This window comes from Macaca fascicularis, chromosome 8, assembly GCF_037993035.2.
Source record: "Macaca fascicularis isolate 582-1 chromosome 8, T2T-MFA8v1.1".
Lineage (NCBI taxonomy): Eukaryota > Metazoa > Chordata > Mammalia > Primates > Cercopithecidae > Macaca > Macaca fascicularis.
Window position 1 is genome coordinate 81154827 of NC_088382.1, and position 24172 is coordinate 81178998.

The 24172-nt window shown below is 39.0% G+C and overlaps 1 protein-coding gene across 22 annotated transcripts in view; it reads right to left on the reverse strand.

Moving 5' to 3' along the window:
• Positions 1–24172, reverse strand: part of EYA1 (EYA transcriptional coactivator and phosphatase 1) — a 336777-nt gene that overhangs the window by 74212 nt on the left and 238393 nt on the right. For 21 of the 22 annotated variants that reach the window (XM_015454952.4, XM_015454950.4, XM_015454951.4 and 18 more), the window contains one exon: positions 596–735. The exons of the other annotated variant lie outside the window; for it this stretch is intronic. In XM_015454952.4, the coding sequence (XP_015310438.1) occupies positions 596–735 (140 nt within the window). The remainder of the gene's footprint in view (positions 1–595; positions 736–24172) is intronic. 22 annotated transcript variants of the gene reach the window in all.

Consider the following 24172-nt stretch of genomic DNA (forward strand, 5'->3'; position numbering starts at 1 on the left):
GGTATCTATAATTACGGGGTACATGAGATGTTTTGACACAGGCATGCAATGTGAAATAAGCACATCACAGAGAATAGGGTCTCTATCCCCTCAAGCACTTGTCCTTTGTGTTACAAACAATCCAGGTACACTTTTTTAGTTATTTGAAAATGTACAATTAAGTTATTATTGACTATAGTCACCCTGTTGTGCTATCAAATAGTAGGTCTTATCCACTCTATTTTTTTGTGCCTTTTAACAAGTAGATTTTACTAAGTATTTTTAGTATGACACTTAATTAAAAAGGCAATGAGACAGAGCAGCATAACAGAATTTTGTTCAAGTAGAATTGCATAATTTACTATATTTCTTTAGAGAGAAATAAAACAGATGCTTTGCCATAGAGTTCATAGGGAAGAAAAAACAAATTATTGCTTAACCTATAGTTAATAAAGAAGAGAGAAAATACTACTTTATCTATTGTTAACATAAAAAAGAAAGCAGTAATAAAAGCATCTGATACCTTAGCCACTGCTGTTTACATAGCAGGTATGTAAAACCACCAGTTAGCTATCAAGACACCTTGCTATTTACTTGGGTGTTGGCAATGACATACCTCAAGATCAGAATCTGGGGGAGGTGAAGGATTATTGTTTCTTCGGCCCCGTCCACGTGATTTCCCATCTGAACCTCGACGCAATCGATCAGAATCTGAATCTTTAATGGGTGTTGAAGGGCTGTGGATTGTGTTGTACTCTGTAGGAATATAGGAAGGACTTTCATCTTTTATTTCTATCACCATGGTGCCAAGATTAATCTTGTTTAAATTCATAAGGGGAGTTTCAATAGTAAAGCACATTTCATTCTGCTGAAATCCTACATCGTCTTTTACTTGCACTGGTAAATAATTTATAAGATATCTGATTACAAGATTTGTTTTGAAAGAAAGTGTGATCAGGAGCAATTAAAATTTAATTGACGGTGAGAGGCAACAGGTTGTACAAGGTTGCCTGCATCTTCCATGTGGTTCTCTGTGATTAGAGAATGCTCCCCACGCCTTTCCCCACTTCTCTCATTTATTCCAATCACAGCACCTGGCCATACCGAGAGGCTCACACATTTGCCTCAGCTGCGGCTCTCTCAGCTACAAAAAGGCTTCTGGTGCATGCAAAGAGGTGAAAAGAAAAACCAGCTCTGGGGCAGGGAAAACTGAGTCATCAGGTAGATTTTTCTTTGAAAATTTTACGTTCTCCATTTTCTCCCTCATTTTATGTGAGAACCAGCGGGTGACAAGATAAAAGGAGGGCGGATACATGGACAATACCCATACTCCACACACTGTCCATCACCGACTCGTCCTCGGTCCTAGTCTCTTTGAACCAAACATCCAAAACCAGGCAGCATATTAAAAGTACTCATCTGGGTAACTCAGAGAAGCCATTGAAATAATTACATAGAAACCACAAAATGAAGAACAACCCCCAAAAGGCTCGAAGGAGGAGTCTGGCAGTGGATGTGGAGCTAGGGAAGATGCTTATCCTGTGTTCAGACTGAACAAAAAGCCATTTACTCGAACCAATTTAGTACTTTTTAGTCTATCCAAAACATACATCAGAATATCTCCTCTTTTCCCAAATTCCAGATGTCCAAAAAGCTGGCTCACCCCACAAACTCTTTTCCAGATTTCTGTACCAGATTTGATTTGGAATCTTTCCATCTAAGATGAGGAATGATTATTCTCACTATGATGTTGTTGAGGTTGGTCTATTTCACCAAACAGAAAACCACTGAGAACAACTGAAGGCCTGGTAGCCTTTATTAACACACTATCGGCCTCAATTCTACCAAGAAGGTCATCCACGTGTCAAACTGCATGGTCTCAGGATTACCTTCACGCTTAAGTGCTTCTCCAAAACCTTGAGTCAGAGTAGATAGGAAAAGGCTTTGACAGAATAAACTTCTGTTTGTCACAGGAGACAGCTCTATACCTCCTATTTAATCTTAAAACCTAAATAGATTCCTATTACTTATAGAAAACACGCAAGAGTCTTCTTCTGTAACAAACAAGATGGCAAACTTCCTCCTCTAAACTACTCATGTGATTCTCACACCCAGAAACCACCATGACAACCTATAAGCTTATTAATTACAGTCAGAAAGTCCAAATCGACGCCACCCCATGGGTTAGTTTATTATTTGGGATGCATTTTTAAGCTGACTCATCTCACAGAACCATTACAATACACTGCTGGCTAGTCAGCTATCATTCTCTAAATCTATATTAATAGTCTTTTATTACAGAGGCAGATAACTACGGCATCCTCTCCTTAAGATGTTCCAAACTGAGCCTCTCTTTTCCATGCTTTAAAGAGAATCAGCAGCTCCAAATGAGTAGAATTTTAAGCAGTCAAGTGGATTCAAAGCTGTTCTTTGAGTAAAAAGCCTTGGCCTTCCTTTTTAAAAAATATTCTGCAATGTACGTCTCCATGCAGAACCAGATATTCACCATCTGAGACAAAACACACATCAATCTCCTCAACGTATTTCGATAAAAAGCATTCATTTTACAACCGGTACAGTCACTATCTAATTCAACCTGCACTTCAAGTACTTTACTACAAAATCTCTCTTGAATTGGGAGCTCTCCGGCTTTTGGAAGTTCGTATTTGAAGAGAAGCTAAAAGACATCGAGCAATGTAAGTTAGCATGTTACACCTTTTTCCTTGACTTACTGACAGTATAATTTTGTCCTAAAAGTCGTTTATCTTTCCTAGATTTTGTTAGCCTAGATTTCCTCCTATTGATGGCTCATTCCTTTATTTCTTAATGTTTACTCTATCCCTGCTTTAAAAACTCAATCTTTTAAAATATATTTCATCTTTGTTATTATTACTTTTTTTGGACACAGACCAGCTATAATGAAATGAGTTACTTTTGTAAGCCTCTTCCAAAAGAAAATAAATTCATTCCGCAAAGTATAAAGTGAAAGTTTTAAATCATGTTATCTAAAGTTTTTCCAGGTGAAGGGAAAAAAACCCTAAAAGATAGACAACCTGACACCTTTAAATATTAAAATACACCCACACTCCTACCTTGCAGGCCTCCACTCATAGAAGGAAGATGAAGATAAAAGTGACGCAAGCTATTTTTCAAAATCCCTTCCTTTTCTACGAGGTGGAATTAAATGCTTCTACTATCTTAACCAGCTTTCCAGACTCTAACTTCTCCTTCCTCCTCCTAGTGCAAAACAACTCAAATACTCAAATAATTTAATCTTCTAATCCACTGACAGCTCATGTTTCGCTAAAATCTTCTCCAAATTGTTCAAGTTTACCCCCACTGAGATACTGGATGTGAAAATACTTTGGAGGGCATTCACTGATTTTAATAAACGTGGAGTGGATGTCACGTTCACACCATGCAGGCTCTGTACCAGGAGCATGAAATATGATGATGTAGCAAAGAGAAATGGTTCCTGCCTTCTTGCAGCTTAAAATTCAGAGGAAGGCATTGACTTGTGGACAAAAATGAGAAATTACAAAGTAATGTGGAAAAGGTCACAATACAGGAAAGGCAGAATGCTAGGAGAATACAGAGGAAGTCCACATAACTCAGATTTGCAGGCTTACAGAAGCTTCCTGAAGACAGAGGACAAATGTAGCAGTGAAGAGGGAATATGACTGTGTCAGATGCAGCGTAAGTATGTGTGAAGGTAAAGAGGGAGAGAGAGAGAGAGAGAATGACAGCGAGAGTGCGAGAGCAAGTGAGTGAACAAGAGCAAGCGCGTGCGAGAGCACATGTCATGTTTAAGAAATGAAAATAAAAATTCAATCTGACCTGAGTCTACAGAAGAACACAGAGATGAGGCTAGAGTGGCAGGTAAAGAATTCAACAAGGGAGTGGGGGCTCCCACTCCACGTGGCAGGGTGCTGGAGAGAAGATGGAGAACGGGAGACCAGCCAGGAGGATAATTCAGTGACCCAGGTGAGGGATGGTGATGTAGGTGCTGGGCATAAGGAGATCTGAAGTGTCATTAGGAGGTAAAATCAACAACTAAGTGGATAAGGAAGAAAGATGTAGTAAAACATCATGCCCATGTCAGTGGTTTCACAACTGGGTGAAGATTGTAATACAAGGTACGGGACTTAGGAAGAAGGCGGCATTATAGGGAAGAATATAGGTGAGGATTCAGTCCAGCTTTGAACATGTTGAATTTGGATGGGCTGTGGGCATCCAAGTAGAGATGCCCAGTAGGCTGCTAGACTGCTCTGAAGCTCCAGAAAGAAATATGGGCTGGGTTTAGGATTGGAAACTGACACCATATGTAATTAAGGAAATGAGTGTTGTTAAAGAAATGCAGTGTGTGTACAAGGGATGGGCAGAGAAAGACGGGTGAGGTGTGAAGAGGAAAACCAAAGTCAATGTATTGCAGATGAAAAAGTATGTCAGGAAAGAGAGTGATCAATAACTTCAGATCACCCAAGAAACAGGTTAAACAAAGACTGAATCTGAGTACTTTAGATTTAGAGTCAAGAGGCATTTGGTCTACATGGCAATAATACAGATTCAAGAAGGCAGAAGAGTGAAAGAAAAGGGGGTAAAACCCTAAACTATTACTGATGACCCTCTAATAGCCAAATCCAATAATTATTTTTTTAGTGTTCAATCTTGTTTGACCCCTCTGCAGCTGCACTGACCACTTGCTCCTTTAAATCATGTCCATATCAGAATGTCTTGACTTCCCTTTCTCCTGCTTTACACTATCCCTCATCAGTCTCTTTGGAGGGCTTCTGCTCTGACCAAAGTGTGAATATTGGTGTTCTCTACATCCTGTTATTGGAAGTGCTGATCTGGGACAAGATACAGATTTTGCATCAGGATATTAATCAACACAATGTTTCCTTCATCTAAAAGTCTTGCTAATACTAAAAATATAGTCAGCTGAAGAAAACAGTATGTAACATGGTTGATTACTTAGTAACATGGTCGATTACATTCTGAAGCAAATCCTTTGTTATCCTGCACTAATAATAAACAGTCAGTGTACAGGCAGCCAGCTGATGGACTATCTTTTGAGCAGCAGTTCACTGGAGTTTCTTCCATGGCCCTCTTATCTCACTGCAGGCTCTTAGTGCTTGGTAATATCTGTAGGAGGAATTTAATGATGCCCTCCAAGCTGATAAATTCTAAAGCATAACCTTTTGATCTCCTGACCTGAGTATTCCGCTATTTCTAGACCTCTCTACCCAAGTATTCCGTGGATACCATAATGAAACTTGTACCAAAAGGAATCCTCCCTATTAACAAGCTGACTTAATGGTACCAGTAACTATCCACTTTTCCATTCCAGAAACTCCTTAGTGTCTCCATCAAATTAAGACTCAGTTCTGTGTTTTTTACTCCTAAATACTTTTGCTCTAAGTTCAGGCTCTCATTATCTCTTGACTTAATTCTTGCAACAGGCTATTTCCAGGCTTGATAGGCTCTGTCTTCCACCTGTTTTCTGCACTGCCATCACAGAGTGGTAAGACTCTTCTGCTCCAGCCTTGTAGTGTGGAACAGGAAAGACAGTCTAGATTTTAGGGCACTGAGCTATGTCCTCAACTGCCACATTCTGAGTCTTGACTGTACTACTTACTAGTAGTATTGCTTGCTCGTTATTTAGCCTTTACATGACTCAGTTTTTTCATTTGTAAAACGGGAATAAATGGGGTAAAACTAATATACATGTAAAGGTACTTGCAGCTGCACATGTCGCTAGCACTCTACGATGTTAGCTACCTGAAAAAAGTCTCCTTCAACAACCTTATCTCTACTCTTTTCATAGTCCACTTCAGATAGACAAACTTAGTCATCTCATTTCTCTGAAAGTGCCATGCTATTTCACGCCTTTTTCACATGCTTCTTTTTATTTTTTAGAGACAAGACTTTGCTTTGTCACTGAGGATGAAGTGTAGTGGTACAACTATAGCTCACTGCAGCCTTGAATTCCTTGGTTCAAGGGACCTGTAATATATGTCTTTCAAGGAGCTAGGACTACAGGCACGTGCCGTGGCACCAGGCTAATTTTTTAAAAAAAATCTTTTGTAGAGATGGGGGTCCTGCTATGTTGCCTAGGCTGGTCTTGAACTCCTGGCCTCAAGCAGTCCTCCTGCCTCAGCCCCCCAAAGCACTTTTACAGGCATGAGCCAATGTACCTGGCCCTTGTCTCCTTTTCTCAACTCCTTACCCTGTCCCCTGTCTGAGAAATTCCTATTAGCCTCTGAAGGTCACACTCAACAATCCTTGTGAATTCTCTAACTTCTGGTACCTTCTTTGTAATTATGTACTCTTATCTCTATTATAGGATTATAAAATTTTTGCAATTATTTACATTTGTGGTGGATAAATAATTTGATGGAATTATTTTGAGCAAATGTCCATCATTCCTACTCTGGGAAAACAGAACACAGTGGTATTCATGTTTGCATACTGAGAACACAGTAAGTGTCTAGAGTGCAAGGCAAACATTAAGAAATTGGCAATGGGAAGAATGTTTCTTCAGTCTAGCATTTACTCTATTAAAGCTATAAAGGTAATCTATTTCTACAAGACAGCAAAAATATTTACAAATGAGAAATAGCTATAATTAAAAGCTCATTTAAAAGTTAATGTTTAAATATTAAGTCATAAAATATTAAAATCCACATAAGATAATTAAAATTTTACATTTGTAAATACTATAGATTCCCATAAATTCTTCAATATTAAAAAGAAAAACAAAGAACTGGAACTCAAAAGAATCCATTTAGTTCCCCTGAGCTAGTAACTCCTCCTTGAGCCTTGGGGAAGTTACTTCCATTTTTTCTCGGTTCCCACTCTCCTTGTTTATCAAATCGATGACAGCCTAGATTCCTTAGCTTTAAAATTCTATTACCTGTGGATGTACAACACTTACCAAAGCCTCATAATGATTAGTTCTTTGTCTCTCTCTCTCTTAAGTAGATTAGTTACCTTCATATTAATCTATATAAAAGACCTTAGGCACACTCCAACCCTCAAAACCCATCAGGGTTTGTTGCCTACTATATCTAGCCCAAATTCCTTATCTGGTTTTATTTCTCATGCCTCCCTTAACATGCGGTTTTTTTATACATATTGCCAAATAGCTTTCAAAGGATTGTATCAATTTAAATTGTATCTGTCTAACCATAACCATATACACATTGGCTGTCATCATTTTAAAGTCATTGCTATTTATCATACACAGAATAACAGTGCATAATTTTAAATTTGCATATATTAAAGATGCTTGTATATATTTGCTTAAAAATTATATTCCCTCTGTGAACAGTCCAAATCCTTTGCCAATTTTTAAACATTCCTTTATTGATTTATACAAAATAGTTTTAACCCTTTTTTCATATCTGCTGATACTTTTCCCAGCCTGATATTTCCTTAAATTATGCTTTCCTTCACAGAAGTATTTTATTTTTATGGAGTCTTGCTGCACGACATGAAGGCCTGGTTGGCTCCTTGAAGATTTAGGGATAAGTGTTCACATTTATTCTAAAGGTAGTAGGGGATTTCTGATCTAGCTTTACACCCCTGGGACTACATATGCCAGTAGTGGTTGCAAGGGAAGTAGAATACACAGTTCCTGCAGGCTCCCTTCTCTATGCTTTGGGAGGGTGGAGGCCCTCCTCACTCATATCGAAGTCTAAGTGAGGTGAAAGACTACTCTCCCTAAACAGAAGTAACTAATTGAACTCTTAGCCGAGAGGAAGCTCTCACCACATGTACGACATTGGACTGAGGCCAGGGCAGCTACGATCTCTGGCAAGACCCTGAATCTGTCTGCTAAGACAATATAGCTTATGACATAAAGTGCAGAGCTTTTCATGAAATCCTTAGAAAGATGATCTGAATTTAGTGAACATGAGACAGGTTAATCAATAATCATATTCTATTTGCCCTTATGGGAGACTCACATAAAAAGAACAGAGCATATCACTTCCCTAAATGCAGATACCATCATGTTTAAGACTGAAGCCTTAAAGCACACTGTACACGTGAGCACGAAGTAGATGTCAGGAAACAACTGACACTAAGGCACCCCTGAACTTTGAGACTCACAAAACCAACACAAGTATATGCAAAAGTCATCTTAACAGAGGTATGCCAAGGCCAGATCAGGAACACAGACTGTAGAGAGGTTGAATTCTAAGTCAAGAAGGAAAGGATATTATGGTTCCTCCTTGGCATTCCCCACAGGGAAGCAGATGCATCAAATTTGATGACATTGGTCAAAAGAATCATATACATCCATTGGGCATATTTTTGGTTATGATTTTAAAATTAGTTTTCCTATGGGGGAAAACACTGATGAAGTTGAACTTAATTACTTTAAAGCAAGTGAGTGGGATTGACCCTTACTCCAGGGATAGACAAGGCAAAAATCAAATATAATCAAAATTACCCAGAACTTCTCTAAACCAGCTGCACTGTGAAAGTCAAAGGCAGTGAAATTAACCCATGGGACGGTGTGGGTACAGGTTACAGGTGTATGATGGGGCATGGAGACTAACTTGCCAATGCTATAAACATTTAATTCTCCTTTGTGTGTGGGGGTGGGGTGGGGGGGAGAGTTCCTATACTCTAGAGCAAGGCTCAGTAAATTTTTCCTGTCAAGAGTCATACAGTAAATATTTTAGGCTTTCTGGGCTACACGGTCTCTGTTGCAACCATTCCACTCTGCCTTCATAGCAGCATACAGAAATACATGACAGGCTATGAATTCTGCTTGGGTTGATACATGCACCAGAAATATACATCTTGTGAGTGATTTTTTGATTTCATCTCTAACATAAAGGCCAGGTGCAGGCACCAAGTCTGCTGCCCCAGGTCTGGGTCCCTGGCCATACTTGTTTACCAGGCTTTTTATAGTCAGCTGAATCTAGGGGACACAAACTCAACTTACTTGAGTAGGCAAGCATACCAGTGACTCCAGAAAATGAGCTAAGCTGAGTTTCTGAGAAAAGAAAAACTCAAACACCTTACCACTGTCAAGCCATGTTGTGTTATGTAAGAAAACCAGGAAATTCAAGTGAAAAGGTGAATGAAAAAAGGATATGTAGGCCTTTACAATGAACACTTGGATTTTATCTGACTTAAAGTGACCTCCCATAGCTGAATCTGACAGATATTTCTAAAAAACCCACCTCTAGTCTTCTAGACAACATTGCATAAAATGCATTCTCCTCTCCTGTAAGGCAGTGAGAGGGAAGGGCTGGCCAATGTTCAACCTCTACAGTCAGATATCCTCAGAGTGAAAAACAAAATTCCTTTTATTCTTAAAATGTCTAAAGCAATTGCAGTGGTGGCCTAAACTTCACGTTTGAATTCTCACGTGACTTAGTATAATGCCATTGAAACCAAATGCTCACAACATGGAATGTATACATGTGCACACATTCATTCAGCTAACTTGCTTTTTTTCTGATAAAAGGAGAACAGTGTTGGGAAACTTTTTGTTTTCCTTTTTTGTTTGTTTGTTTGTTTTGGAGACAAGGTCTCACTCTGTCACCTAGGCTGCAATACTGTGGCATAATCACAGTTCACTGCAGCCTCGACCTCCTGGGCTGAGGTGATCCTCCCACCTTAGCCTCCCATGTAGCTGAGTCTACAAGTGAGCACCACCATGCCCAGCTAATTTTTTAATTTCTTCTAATTTTTATAGAGATGGGGTTCCGCCACGTTGCCAGGCTGGTCTTGAACTCCTGGGATCAAGCGATCTGCCTGCTTGGGCTACCAGAAATGCTGAGATTATAGGCATGAGCCACATGTCCAGTGAAAAACTCCATTAAAAAGGTCTCTATATAGTAGTTTTTTAAAAACAATCTTTGAAACGACTCAATTTAAAGCAGCTACAAAACAGGTCATCCTCCCTTTGCACTGGATCTAATCTACCCATACTACTCTTTACTGTTGCAGTTTTGGGAATGAATGGGGAGGTTTTCTTATGTTATTTTGTTTTTTCTGAGAATTTTTTTTCTTGGATGGTCATTAGTGCCACCTCATACTCACAATGGGCTGCAACCTCCAACACTGCTGAGGTTCCCTCTGTCCCACCATTGTGCACCTTTCTCTTCCTACAGAGGGATTTGTGGTATCGTCATTTAAGAGATATTGCTAGTGAACATTTTGCTCCTAAAAGTTTCTGAATATCTCTGAGAATCTTTCTGTTCATTTTCTTACAAGAATCCTTAAACCTCCATCTCTGCTAATCTGTGAAGATGGTGACTGCTGCTTGGACTCAGTCTCAAACATCTGAAAGAGGAAAATAAGCAAAGTTTGTCTCTGCAGGGTTTTCTCTCTGGCCACTGCCATGGGCCTGCTGACTGTGATTTATGCATCACTGGGGTTTGGTCAGATTTAACAAGTACCTGTGGCTAGGGCCAGTCTCCTGGAGGTGCAGCCTGTGAACGCCCACAGGGCTTTGTGTTCAGCTGGGCCTGCCACTTGGTTCAGTAGTCTGCTGTGCTGTCTTGAAATTCTTTATTTTTGAACAAGGGGCCCACCAGTTTTGCAGCTGGTCTTGCCTGCGGCTATCACAAATTCCTAGGCCAGGGCAACAAGCGCTACCTTTGGATTCTGTGGTATGACAGAGCACCTATGTGCCAGGTAACACGCTCAGCACCAGGGATGTGACTGAGCAGGATGATGGTCCCTGACCTTGTAGAATATTGGCCCTGCCTATATTTATTATGCACCAGGGGTGTCATGAGCAATACCATGACACAGCTTGCTACTCTCTCATTACCAAGGAACCTGGCTTCCCATTCATTGAGAAAACAGAAGCAACCACTCTCTCTACTTTCCTTGCCAGGCTCTCCCCACCTGTAAGTACTCTGTATGCAGTCTGCCTCCCCTCAGGTTATGATGGGTGGACCTTCTGTATTCCTAAGGCCAGCCCCTCCTTTTGGCATGAGACTCCAGTGCCCTGTCACTGACTCCCGTCCACGTTCCTTTTACTCTAGATGACCTGCATGTGAACACAAGCTAGATAGATTTCTTGCCTAAAAAGCATCTCCTACTTCTTCCTCTAGGTTCTGCCCTCTTTCTCTATTGCCTTATAGTGTACAGGAAAAGTCACTGAAAGAATTGAGAATCCCTACTGCTTAAACTTCCTCTTATCCCATTTTCTCTTGAACTCACTTCACTTCCATCATGCTATTTTCTCTAATGTTGCTCTTTGTCAAGATCACCAACAACATCCACTCTGTCAAACCAAATAGTCAAGTCTCAATTTCCATATTTCTCTGCCTTTTGCCCATGCCACTCACAGTCAATCATGGCTTCCTTCTGCAATACTTACGTTCCTTGGCCTCTGAAAGGCCCTGTTCTCAGTTCTCCTCCTGACTCCCTGGGTGCTCTTTCCCAATCTCCTTCTCTAGCTCTTCCTCTTTTCCCAGTTGGCTAACGTTTGGGAAGGCTCTGGGCTCAGTCCTTGACTCCCCTTCTGTGTTTGCTCCTACAGTCCTAGTTAACTCATCCACACGCACAGCTTTCAGTGGCTTCCAGATGTTGAAGACTCACAAGTTTAGGCCCTAACCTGTCTTGTAAACATTAGACTTACTTATCAAACAACTGAATCACCACCTCCTGTTAGATTTCTAACAGGCAGCTCAAACTTCACATGTGCTAAGCAGAAGCTCTGATCTCTTCAACACCACCTTGTTTTCCTTTTTCCTGTCTCAGTAAATGGCAAGTGCACTTTTCTGGCTGTTTGGGCCAAAATCCTTGGTGTCATCCACCGATTCTTATCTTCTCCTCCCCTTTACATTCAATATATTGACAAATCCTGGTAGTTCCACCTTCTAGTGTCTTTAGAATCTGACCACTTTCACCACCTCAACCTCTACCCCTGAGCCTGGCCACCTTCACTTCCCACCTGGACACAGGCATCATCTCTTAGTTGACTGCCTTGTTCCCATCTTTTGCCTTGTTGCAACTTATTCTCTGTCCATGACCAGAGAGATTATTTTCAAGTGTAATGAAATCATGCCATGCTTCTGCTTAAACACTGCTCATGTCATTCAAAATAAAACCCCAAATCCTTCTCATGCCCACAAGGCCTTCTACTACAGCTTCTCTTCCTCCCTGCCTTCACCTTCCCACTTTCTTTTCCCAGAGGCTCCAATGCCTTATGGGCCTTCTTTGCTCTTGCTGAATCCACAAAGCACAGCCCCACCTCCAGGCGTTGGCAACCACTGTTTCCTCTCCCCAGAATTCTTTCCCCAGATATCAAGGTGGCTCTCTCCTCCTTTCCCGAAGGCCTCTGCTCAAGTGTCACCTGATGGACAACTCCTCCGAAACAGTTTACCTGCCCTAACGCTATTCTCCTTACTCAGCTGTTCATCCTTCCAGGCACTCTGCCGGATGCATTTTACATGTACTTATCATCTGTGCCTCCAACAGAATGTAAGTTCCCTGAGGGTGGAGGCTTGATTTTTGTTCACTGCAGAGTCCCATGTGTCTAGAACAGTGCCTGGAGCATATCAGAGGCTCAATAAACTTTTTATTTTCTCACAACCTGGCATGTGGAGCATCTCTGGTTCACACAGCAAAATGCACATGATCACTGATAATCCCCAACGGTCTGTTTAGCTACTCTCTTGAGGGATGTGTCACAGGGAAATACTTATCAATGTGCTTCATGTTCATTAGAGGACAGCATTTCTCTGACAGGAGAACTCAGACACACTCAGTTCACTATCCCATCCCGTCCTCTGGGCTCAACTGATTGAAACAGTGCAAAGCCAGGAAGAGATATCAAAGCAAAAGAAACTTGAGGCTGGGGTCAGGGTTGAGAAATGGAAGAGTGGAGAGAACAGGGCTTCTTCTAGGTTTGGGATTGTTTCTACCCAGATCTGTTTAGGGATATATTACTGTCCCCAGTTAATAGATAAAAAGATTGAAGTTAATCAAAATGAAGGGCTACCAGCTAGGCTGTACCACTGTCAGGATCTGAACCCAGCCAGGCCTGTCTTCTCTAAAGCCTCCAACCCCACCTCAGACACCCTCCAGACCTGAGTGGTCTCAGACACAGCATCATTTCTCCAAGCCGTAAGTCTCATTGTCAATGAGGAGGCCAGAGACAGGCTGTGCAGCCTCTCATGGGTACCTGCCTGGGGACTCTTGGCTGCCACCTTCTTCAGGAGGTTTGGGCCTAAAGGAGAGGGGCTGCCCACAACCAAAGCTTGGCTGCATGGGTGATGGAACCCTCACTGACTCTAGTAAGGAGAACTTCTTTCCTTTCACTGTTTGGGAAATAACCCACCTGCAGAGAAGCTGAATCTTGCAAATTTTGGTGCATTTGCATATCCTCCCTAACTTACCGGATGTAACATGGAAAATGGATTCATTCAAATTTCACCATAGTGGACAGCATAACCTATAAATTAACACATTAGGGTTGCATACATTCCAGAGCAGCCTTGACAGCTTGTAATTTATTGAGTTATCTGGACTTTTTCTGGACTTTAGTTTCCTCAACAGTAAAATGGGAACAGCACCATTGTGAAGACTGTATCAAATAATGCATGCTAAAGTGTTTTTATACAAGTGTATTTGTGTTGTTGCCCTAAGTCAGTAGTTCAAAATCACCCCTCTGGGCTGTTACCTTATTTGTAAAGAAGACCATAAAGTGATATTCCAGTTCAAAAATGCTTTCATCCTTTAAGTTTTGATGGAAAGGATATCCTGTCATTAAGCCCATTTAAAGTGGTCTATTTCTCTAGCTCAAATAAATATCCCTTCCCTATCCTCTGTCCCTCACACTTTCACATCCTCCAATGCTGAGAATTTCACCTTTGTTAATTTCTTCTTCAAACACTTATGTAAGAAATCTGTTCTTGCACTCCTCCTGAGGACTTGGTTTCTTCTAGCATGGCATTTTAAAAATGGAACTTTTATTAGGTTTGGCTGTATACCTAGTTGTCTTTAGTGGCAAAATCCTCCTGAGGACAGTGAATGACCCTCTTGTCTTCTGTATCTCCACAGAACCCAATAGTACCTTGAAAGTAAGAGATGCTCAATGGCTGGGTAATGAAACGTTGACGAACATCATTAAAATCTCATTTCCATATGTCAGTAGGAGAAACTGCGTTTTCTACTTTTCCTTCAATTAGGGATCCATGGGATGCAATTTAATAGCACAATTAAGAAATATATCTCAAGAGAAGTGTGCTTTCTTGGTAACCTTTATCAATATAAAAGCTGAATCAAGGGAATTAATTAGATGAACAAGTGTAGGGGAAACATATACTTTAGGAAAAACACTAAATGAGAAACTAGAAAGGAGAGACTCCATGAAAACCCTGTAGTTCTTAGAATGTTTGAAGGCAGAACATTTAAGAAGCGGTAGGCATGGGAAAAAAATAAATTGCAGAAACTGAAAACAATATTCATGATAGAGAAAGTGAATTCCTTACATTGGGAGAGATTTTACCATGGGCAGCATGCTTTTTAAAAAAAATATATGAAATAGCTGAACTGAAATGAATAACATGCCTGCCTATTCATTAAACAGGTAGGTTTGGAACATTGAGCAAAGAGAAGAAATGATAAAGAGGTATGTGCTCTTGGGAGACTACAGTTATATGAAAATACTGAAGAGATTTTTGTGTGCATATTAACCCAAAAGGCTTTTTTGTGCATATCAGGTTTTCATGCAAATATTAACCAAAAAGTTTCCAAAACTGTTGTTGTAACAAAGTAAGTGCTTCCTGAGCATGTCTGTTCTCTGGTTCTTATTCTTGTTGAATACAACCTTTTAATTCCTTTTTTTTTTTTTTTTTTTTCTGAGATGGAGTCTCGCCCTGTCACCCAGGCTGGAGTGCAGTGGCGCGATCTCAGCTCACTGCAAGCTCCGCCTCCCGGGTTCACGTCATTCTCCTGCCTTGGCCTCCCGAGTAGCTGGGACTGCAGGCGCCTGCTACCATGCCTGGCTAATTTTTTGTATTTTTAGTAGAGACAGGGTTTCACCGTGTTAGCCAGGATGGTCTGGATCTCCTGACCTCGTGATCCGCCTGCCTCGGCCTCCCAAAGTGCTGGGATTACAGGCATGAGCCACCACGTCCAGCCCAACCTTTTAATTTTTAATTTTAGTTTCTCAATAATTGATATCCCACTTTTCTAAAAGAAGGGTTTAAGATAACCCACCAAATATATGCATAATAACAGTCATCTTTTTTAAAAAAATGAATGAGTACATTCGAAGAAAAATGTGGATCAGAAGGGGAAAATGGAGCCCGTGAGGAAATGGACCACACGGGTCTTCTTGCAGTCCATGCAGGGCAAAGGCAGGAACAGTTCTATGGCTCATGGTGTGCATAAGATGTGACAAAGAACTTCTTCACAATAATGGAGGTGTTCCCCATTCACCCAGGTACAAACCTGCACATCCTGCACATGTAACCCAGAACTTAAAATAAAAAATGTAGGTGTTCCCATTATAGAGACGGGAAGGAAACACCTCACAGAACTGCTCACTGAGGAATACTGTGGAATGCGAGGAGCACACCCTCATGGTAAACAAAACAGCAAGTGTCACAAGATTCTTTCTTCTAAGGCTGATTATTGCTGACTCTGTAACTCTGCAGTTCACTACTTCTGAGTGCAGAACCCTGGAATAAGACATCTTGAGGGTAAAACTGAAAATATCTGGAGGCATGCAGTCATGACATATTCTTATGCCAGCTGACAGTAACAAGTTTCTCCTTTGAGTTTTAAGCAGCAGTGAGGTAAGAGGGTACGCGAAGGTGTTATTTGCTGGGTTGAGTGGGGGAGGGGGAAGACTCATAGGCTTTACTAAGTTAACAGTGCCGAGAATAGAAATAGACATTCTCTAATGAAAATTACAGGCCCAATCAGGGAAGATTCCCATGTAGAAGGCCACAGTCCTGAGGGAAAGCCAATGATATTCCTTAAAAATCGCCTGGGTTCCACACAGACCATGAAGTTACGGGCCATCAAACCTTCAAAGTTACATGTGATAGTGTGACCATGATAATTTTATACTGGGAGATTTTTTTTGAAACGGAGTCTTACTCTCTCTGCCAGGCTGGGGTGCAGTGGCATGATCTCAGCTCACTGCAACCTCTGCCTCCCGGGTTCAAGCAATTCCCCGCCTCAGCCTCCTGAGTAGCTGGGATTACAGGTGCCCGCCACCACGCCTGGCTAATTTTTGTATTTTTAGGAGAGACAGGATTTCACCATCTCGGCCAGGCTGGTCTTGGACTCCTGACGTTGTGATCCACCCGCTTTGGCCTCTCAAAGTGCTGGTATTACAGGCACCCAGCATGGCCTAAATTTTTTTTTTTTAGATTTTGGCAAAAAGGGAAAAAAAATGACCTCAGCAAAACCTAGAATAAATTACAGTATATTAGTTTAGATTCTCGATGACTATTACCTTTGCAGAATAAAAGATTTAATGCAAAGGAATTGTAATAATTTTGTTTTCAGTCATAGAAATCTCCCACAAAAAACTTGTAAAATAAACTAAAGGCAAGTAAACTTGCTGACTAGCCTTACAAGATTAACCAGTAGTCTGGGACCAATAAACATTAACTGAATTAATCTTAGAGAATTGCTTTGACTTCTCTACCTATATTCCATAGCCATGATTCCCTGTTCACGCAGGCACTACTCAAGGTTTCTAGGTAAATTAATTCATCAGTCAAGGTCTAGTAACCCAATTAAGACAGCTTCGTCACCCCTAGAATATGACCATTATCCACTCTCCAGTAATCTCTGGATAACCTAGTAGAAACCTCTAATTATTATTCTTACACATTTCAACCACTGGTTTAAGCTCCCCTCAGTCATTCTACATGAAAGAAACTGGTGAGCCACACTTTTGAGGCTTCAGTGTCTGAAACAACCACAATCCCCAATGTACAACAGTAATGAACTTCAAGAGGGAAGAACGCATCAGCTTCCTGAGGCCAGGGGCCTTGCCTTTCTTGTCACCCACATATTCCCAGCACCAAGCACAGTGCCTGGCACACAGCAAGCATTGATAAATATCTATTGAATGTCCAAATGGAAGAAATGGACATGTGAGGGCCTAATATGTATCAGTCACTTTGCTAGCCACTTACTAGTCATTTCATTCTCATAGTCATCCCATGCACAAGAGTGGTATTATGCTCATTCCATAGAGAAATAATACACCAAGGAGCTAAGTGGCCTTCCCAAGTGAGTGGCAGAGCCAGAATTCAAACCCAGGTTAGCCCAACTCCAAATCCCTAGCCACCACTCCAGTTTTTCCTAATTGTATTCAAAGGCAGGGTGGTGGCCAAGAGACATTCCCAGACATTCTCAGACGGGGTGGTGGGGGAAGCACAGGTGGAAAGTGGTACCCAGCCTCAGCCAGATATGACTGGGAAGCACTGGACATTACGCTCAGTTCTCAATGAGTACTGTCATATCAAAAATCAGAAAAGACTTAAACTAGAGAAACTCCAATAACTTTAATCTGATAACTTGTATCCCTAACTGCTCCTACCTGGGAACTCATTACAGGATAAAAGGATAGCCATCTCCATCTTTGGGAGACAGTTGTGCTACCCAGGGAAGTATGGGAAAGGCCACACTACACCCTTCTGTCTCCCAAGGCTGCCATTCTAGTGTCCCGTCAAGAGATGTCACCAATGGCAGGCTGTGCTGCTTAGGAAAAATTTAATCTTTCTGGATTCCTTACTTTTATTCAGTAAGGTGAAGGTCTTCAGCAAAATAATCTATACAGTCGATGCTAACCGAAAATTAAAAGCTTTCCTATTGCCCAGCTGCTTTATGCTAAGGTTATGCAAGTGTATTTGTACATAAAAGAGAGTAGTCTATTTACAAATAGGCTATGTTCTAAATATGTTTAAATCAGTTGTTTGAAATTCAGAAGCTATTTTCTCACAGATGGCAGACATGATTTCCAAACTAATTCATGCTGACCTAATCAATCAATAACCAGGTGAAATACTGCACAAATATAACGCAAAATAGCAAAGAATTATAACCTTAAATATCAGCAGTCACATAAAAGTGAAAGAGTTAAAACTTATCTTAAATAATGGTAATGAAGAAAATGAAATTTAAATTAATGAAGAGGTCCCTGAAGTTTCTGAAGGAGTCAGATCAGGATTTTCAAAAGTGTTAGAAGGTGATGGTACTGGATTCAGACTCCCAATTTCACTTTAAAATGAATGGCTTCCCTTTTGCTTGATAGAATCGTCACCATTCCTACACCTAGTGTCCATCAATCATGAGCTGCCATTTGAGTTATTTAAAATTTTTTTAAAAAGATAAGGATAAAAAGGAGGACAAGATGCGAAGAGGTCCCTGGAAGGAAGGGGAGGGAAATGGTAAAGAGATATGGCAAGTTGTTCCCTAGGCAGGTCCATGACAGGTGACTATTCAAATAGGATACAGGGGAAGCAGGGAGTGAAGAGATTCAGGAAGTGGAAAATGAGAGAGAACAGGAGCAAACAGCTGTTGGATTATCCAAGATATCCACAAACTGCTTTTATAATTCAGTGAATACTTATGACATAATAACCCAAAATATACTACATATCTCTTCCCTATAATTTCAGACCTACATTATTTTATCAGCAAGTAAAGCTCAAACATTTAACACATATTTAACTGAATGCCTCATAATATATGCTTTTGCTGAGTGCTGATTACAGAAGATGATTACTACACAGCTACTACCTTTAGGACTCTGTTTACATTTTCATTTTTCTGCTCCTTTGAAACTTCAGACACAGTGGTTTCAAGCAGCAGCATGCTTTACTGATTAAAAACTCAGTTTTGAAGTCAAGTTTCCAGAGGTTTAATTTCAGTGTTGTCACTGACCTTTCCTTAGTTTTCCCATCTGTAAAATGGGGACAATGACAACACAACTCTATCTCATGGAACTGGGTGGGAATTATCTAAGTTAATGGATGAACAGTGCTTAGAACAATACTCAGCACTAGTAAATGTTCAAAAAAAATTAGCCACTATTAAATTTGTATGTATAATCCACAACAAAAATACTTATTGAAATTTTCTCTGTATATTGTCTAGTGAAAAAGTAAGGTATAGAACAGCATGGATAGTACTCTATTATTTGTGAAGGACCAAAAAGCTAAACATACTTGAATGTGGAAAAAAAGAGAGGAGTGGGACAGTTGTTAAGTATATGTTTATATAAGTAAAGAATATCCTTGAAACATTGCTGAAGGAAACCAAGGTGCTGGGTATCTGTAAACACATCTGTGCCTTTATAATTTTGTCCCATGTTCATGTATTATTATTCAGTAAATTTAAAAAATTTATCAAACAATATTTACTATCAACATAGAAATAACACTGGTAGCCCCATTAATCCATCAATTCTGCCTTTATTTACAACTTAATCCAAAAGCCACTTACTAAACGTTGCAATCGCAATTAAATTAGGTGAAGAGATGGCAAACACTTAAAACTCTGTCCTCTTTACAACCATCTCCAATTAAAAAACTGAATCAGTAAATGCTGATGTCCTCCAACTTAAACACAAGAACCTATTACATTGATTTGTGTTGGTCCCATAGGACACTTAGTATGTAACAGTTTTTCAAATAATGAATCAATCAGTTACAAAAGAAGATAATAAATGTTTGGGAGGGTTAATAAACTAATTTAATTAGCTCAATAATATATGCATTCTTATTTTGATTAATATACAAATCATATGGTATGTTTAAATATAAGAAAGAATTACATATTAAAAGCCAATGTGCTAAAATTGACTCTAAAAGGCATCCTGACATATGGCTAAGTAATTGAAAAAATTAGGGAAACCAGTAATGAGGCACAAAAGGGGTAAGTGCTTAGGAGACTTAATTTTTCTTTTCTTGGAAATAAAGTCCAAAATTCACAGGTAACAAAGCTCATTTTTATAATGTTTCTCACAGTATAAAAGAGTGAACTTTATTTCCATGAATTTTATCATCTCATTATACCACTATATATCCTCCGGGAAAAAAGAAAGAAAGAAAGAAAGAAAACAAATGCCATCAAGACAAACAAACCCGACAAACCCAAAACAAACATCTGTTTTGTTTTCTCACATCTTAGTAGCCTGGCTATTTTAGATACAAATATTTGTTTTGCTGACAAATGTTTCCAAAACATTAGTTCAAATTGTTTTGCTGAAATAGTTTATTTTTGAGCCGAACAAATTGCAAATTTTTCCAAAGTCCACAAGGCATCTGTGAAAATGAGCAAGTATGGCCTGCAGATTTTCCAAACTGTTCACTTGGCAAAATGGAGGCATCAAGACGCTTGCTATTGCAAACCTCAGAATCATTTCCACAATGAACAGACATAAGCAGGTTAGTGAGTACAGATGAGACCCAAATATCCTGCATGACAGGGAAGAGAGCCGGGAGTTTAGTTTTTTTATTCTGTCACACTGAGTTCCTCTGAGGGCTCAGAGTTCTGCAACTTTGAACACGAACATTCCCCTCTTTTTCAGGCGCTTTGCTCTACTTTCTTGTGCCTTGGCAGGGATCAAAGAAGCAGAGGGAACAAATGCTTTCCCATGCATATTGAATTCCCTCTTATACTGATTTTTCCTCTGTCACTTGAAATTCAATATTGGCAAGATTCCCGTCCATCACCTTAACCAGTAAATTGTCTGCATGCGATCAGCGCACGTGAAGGTAGATTTCAACATCGAGTTGCTGTCAGAAATTCAAACGAACAAATCCTTTGAAAAACAAACTTTTCTACGGCATTCATACTAAATCTTATTCCTAAGAACTAATTATCTTTTATTTCACATTAATCTAAAATGTTTCATTCACCATTCACTTTTACCTTTATCCCTCACTGCTTTGTATTTGTATTATTTTAAAAATACAATATTATCAGTAAACAGTGCTTTTGTAAGAATTTAGCCTCAACATTCCTGATTAACTTAATGATACCTAACACTTACTGAGCATTTAAGAGTGATTTGCCTCATTTTCCTCATCTACAAAATGGAACAAATAGTACCTATCTCATGGTATATTGTAAGATTACATGTGGTAATGAATGTAGAGCTCTAAGCTCAACAATTGTGTTCGATTGTATTTTATTATGTATTGTGATGATAGCTATCATAATTATTATGAGATATTCTAAGAGATTTGGGATAAAACATATGTTGTCAGGCCAAATTATTGAAATATAGCACAGTAGTTGGATTATAGATGATTGTTTAAATTTTGATTATACACATGAATCATATGACAAAAAATATCTTCATAGGAATAGCTTAAGTGATCTTTTGAGAAAAGTCAATTAAAATTTTCTTAATACTAAAAAAATTATTTTTATCACTCTTTTGAAAGAATATATTGAGTTAGATTAGTAGTAATATAACTTAAGCTTTTAGGGATCAGTACAAGATGGTAACTTACTCTATACCTCAGTGGCTAGGGGATGATAAAATGCTAGTTTAGATATTAGCACAAAAGGAAAACACCTTCAAATTTAATTTTTCCCTACCTCTATTTTGATCATAGAAAAGAAATCATTGGCTTTGTAAAAGATGGTTTCTTCCTAGATAGTACCATTCAGGACATAGGCATGGGCAAAGACTTCATGTCTAAAACACCAAAAGCAACGGCAGCAAAAGCCAAAATTGACAAATGGGATCTCATTAAACTAAAGAGCTTCTGCACAGCAAAAGAAACTACCATCAGAGTGAACAGGCAACCTACAGAATGGGAGAAAATTTTTGCAATCTACTCATCTGACAAAGGGCTAATATCCAGAACCCACAAAGAACTCAAACAAATTTACAAGAAAAAAACAAACAACCCCATCAAAAAGTGGGCAAAGGATATGAACAGACATTTCTCAAAAGAAAACATTCATACAGCCAACAGACACATGAAAAAATGCTCATCATCACTGGCCATCAGAGAAATGCAAATCAAAACCACAATGAGATACCATCTCACACCAGTTAGAATGGCGATCATTAAAAAGTCAGGAAACAACAGGTGCTGGAGAGGATGTGGAGAAATAGGAACACTTTTACACTGTTGGTGGGATTGTAAACTAGTTCAACCATTGTGGAAAACAGTATGGCGATTCCTCAAGGATCTAGAACTAGATGTACCATATGACCCAGCCATCCCATTACTGGGTATATACCCAAAGGATTATAAATCATGCTGCTATAAAGACACATGCACACATATGTTTATTGAGGCACTATTCACAATAGCAAAGACTTGGAATCAACCCAAATGTCCATCAGTGACAGACTGGATTAAGAAAATGTGGCACATATACACCATGGAATACTATGCAGCTATAAAAAAGGATGAGTTTGTGTCCTTTGTAGGGACATGGATGCAGCTGGAAACCATCATTCTTAGCAAACTATCACAAGAACAGAAAACCAAACACCACATGTTCTCACTCATAGGTGGGAACTGAACAATGAGATCACTTGGACTCCGGAAGGGGAACATCACACACTGGGGCCTATCATGGGGAGTGGGGAGGGGGGAGGGATTGCATTGGGAGTTATACCTGATGTAAATGACGAGTTGATGGGTGCTGACGAGTTGATGGGTGCAGCACAGCAACATGGCACAAGTATACATATGTAACAAACCTGCACGTTATGCACATGTACCCTAGAACTTAAAGTATAATAATAATAAATAAATAAATAAATAAAAATAAATTAATTAAAAAAAAAAATAAATAAATAAAAAATAAAAAATAAAAAGAGCAAAAAAAAAAAGATGGTTTCTTAAAAATAAAAATGAGTGAAATCCATAATTTATTATTTAAAGTAATCATGGATTTAATTGTGACACTGTCATACAGTCTTTGAACAAGGAAAACTAGTTGATTATGATCAAAATTTTATTTTATAGAGAGTGAAATCTGAATTTACCATGGAATACCCTTCTACTCAGAAATTACACATATTTTCTAATAAGAGATAGCCATTTAATCTGTAAGATGTGAATATCTGGGTAACTGTAACTAATGATATTTATTGTAAACTATGAAATTTCTAAGATTTTTCTCTCCAATAAAATGTTTATAAATATATACCTCATTAAAAGGGAGGATTCCAATGGTAATGAAAACAAAAATAACTATTAAAATATTGGAAAGTAAATGAAAATGGAAAAGAAAAACTCATCGAATTTTGTGAAATGCCACACAAACAGTGCTCAGGAGAAAATTAACAGCACTGAACATACATATTAGAAAAGAAAGATCTAAAATCAATCATCTAAGCTCCACTCTTAGGAAACTATAAAAAGAAAAGCAAGTTAACTCAAAAGCAATCAGAAAAAAAAGTAATGAAATTGTGAAAATCAGAAAAGTTAATAAAATTAAAACCAGGAAAACAAGAGAAAATCAATGAAATTGGCTTTTTGAGAATATCAATAAAATTGACAAACCTCTAGGCAGGCTAACCAAGATAAAAAGAGAATACACAAATTACTAATATCACAAATGAAAGATAGACATCATTAGCAATCTCATGAACATTAAAAGGATAATAAAGAAATGTTATGAACAATTCTATTTCCACAAATTAGACAAAATTAGATGAAATGGACCAATTTCTTAAAAGACAGTCTACCCAAACTCACAGAAGGAAAAATAGATAATATGAATAGGCCTGTACCTATTAAAGAAGTTGAGTCAACAATTAGTCTTTCAAAACAGAAAGCATTAGACCAGAATGGGTTCCCTGGTAAATTCCATCAAAATACTTAAGAAAAAAATTGATTCCAATTCTCTGCAATCTGTTCCAGAAAAGAGAAGCAGAGGGGACATTTTGCAACTTCATCAGTGAAGCCAGCATTACCGTAATACTGAAACAAGATAAAGGCATTACAAGATGTGAAAACTAGAACAGTATTTCTCATGAACATAAATGCTAAGACCCTCAACAAAATATTAGGAAACTGAATCCAACAATGTATAAAAATTGTATGTCATGACCAAGTAGGATTAATCCAAAATATATAAGGCTGGTTCAACATTTGAAAATTAATGTAATCCATCACATCAATGGGCTAATGAAGAAAAACCATATGATCAAATCATCAGATGCATAAAAAGTATTTGACAAAGTCCAATACCCATTAAA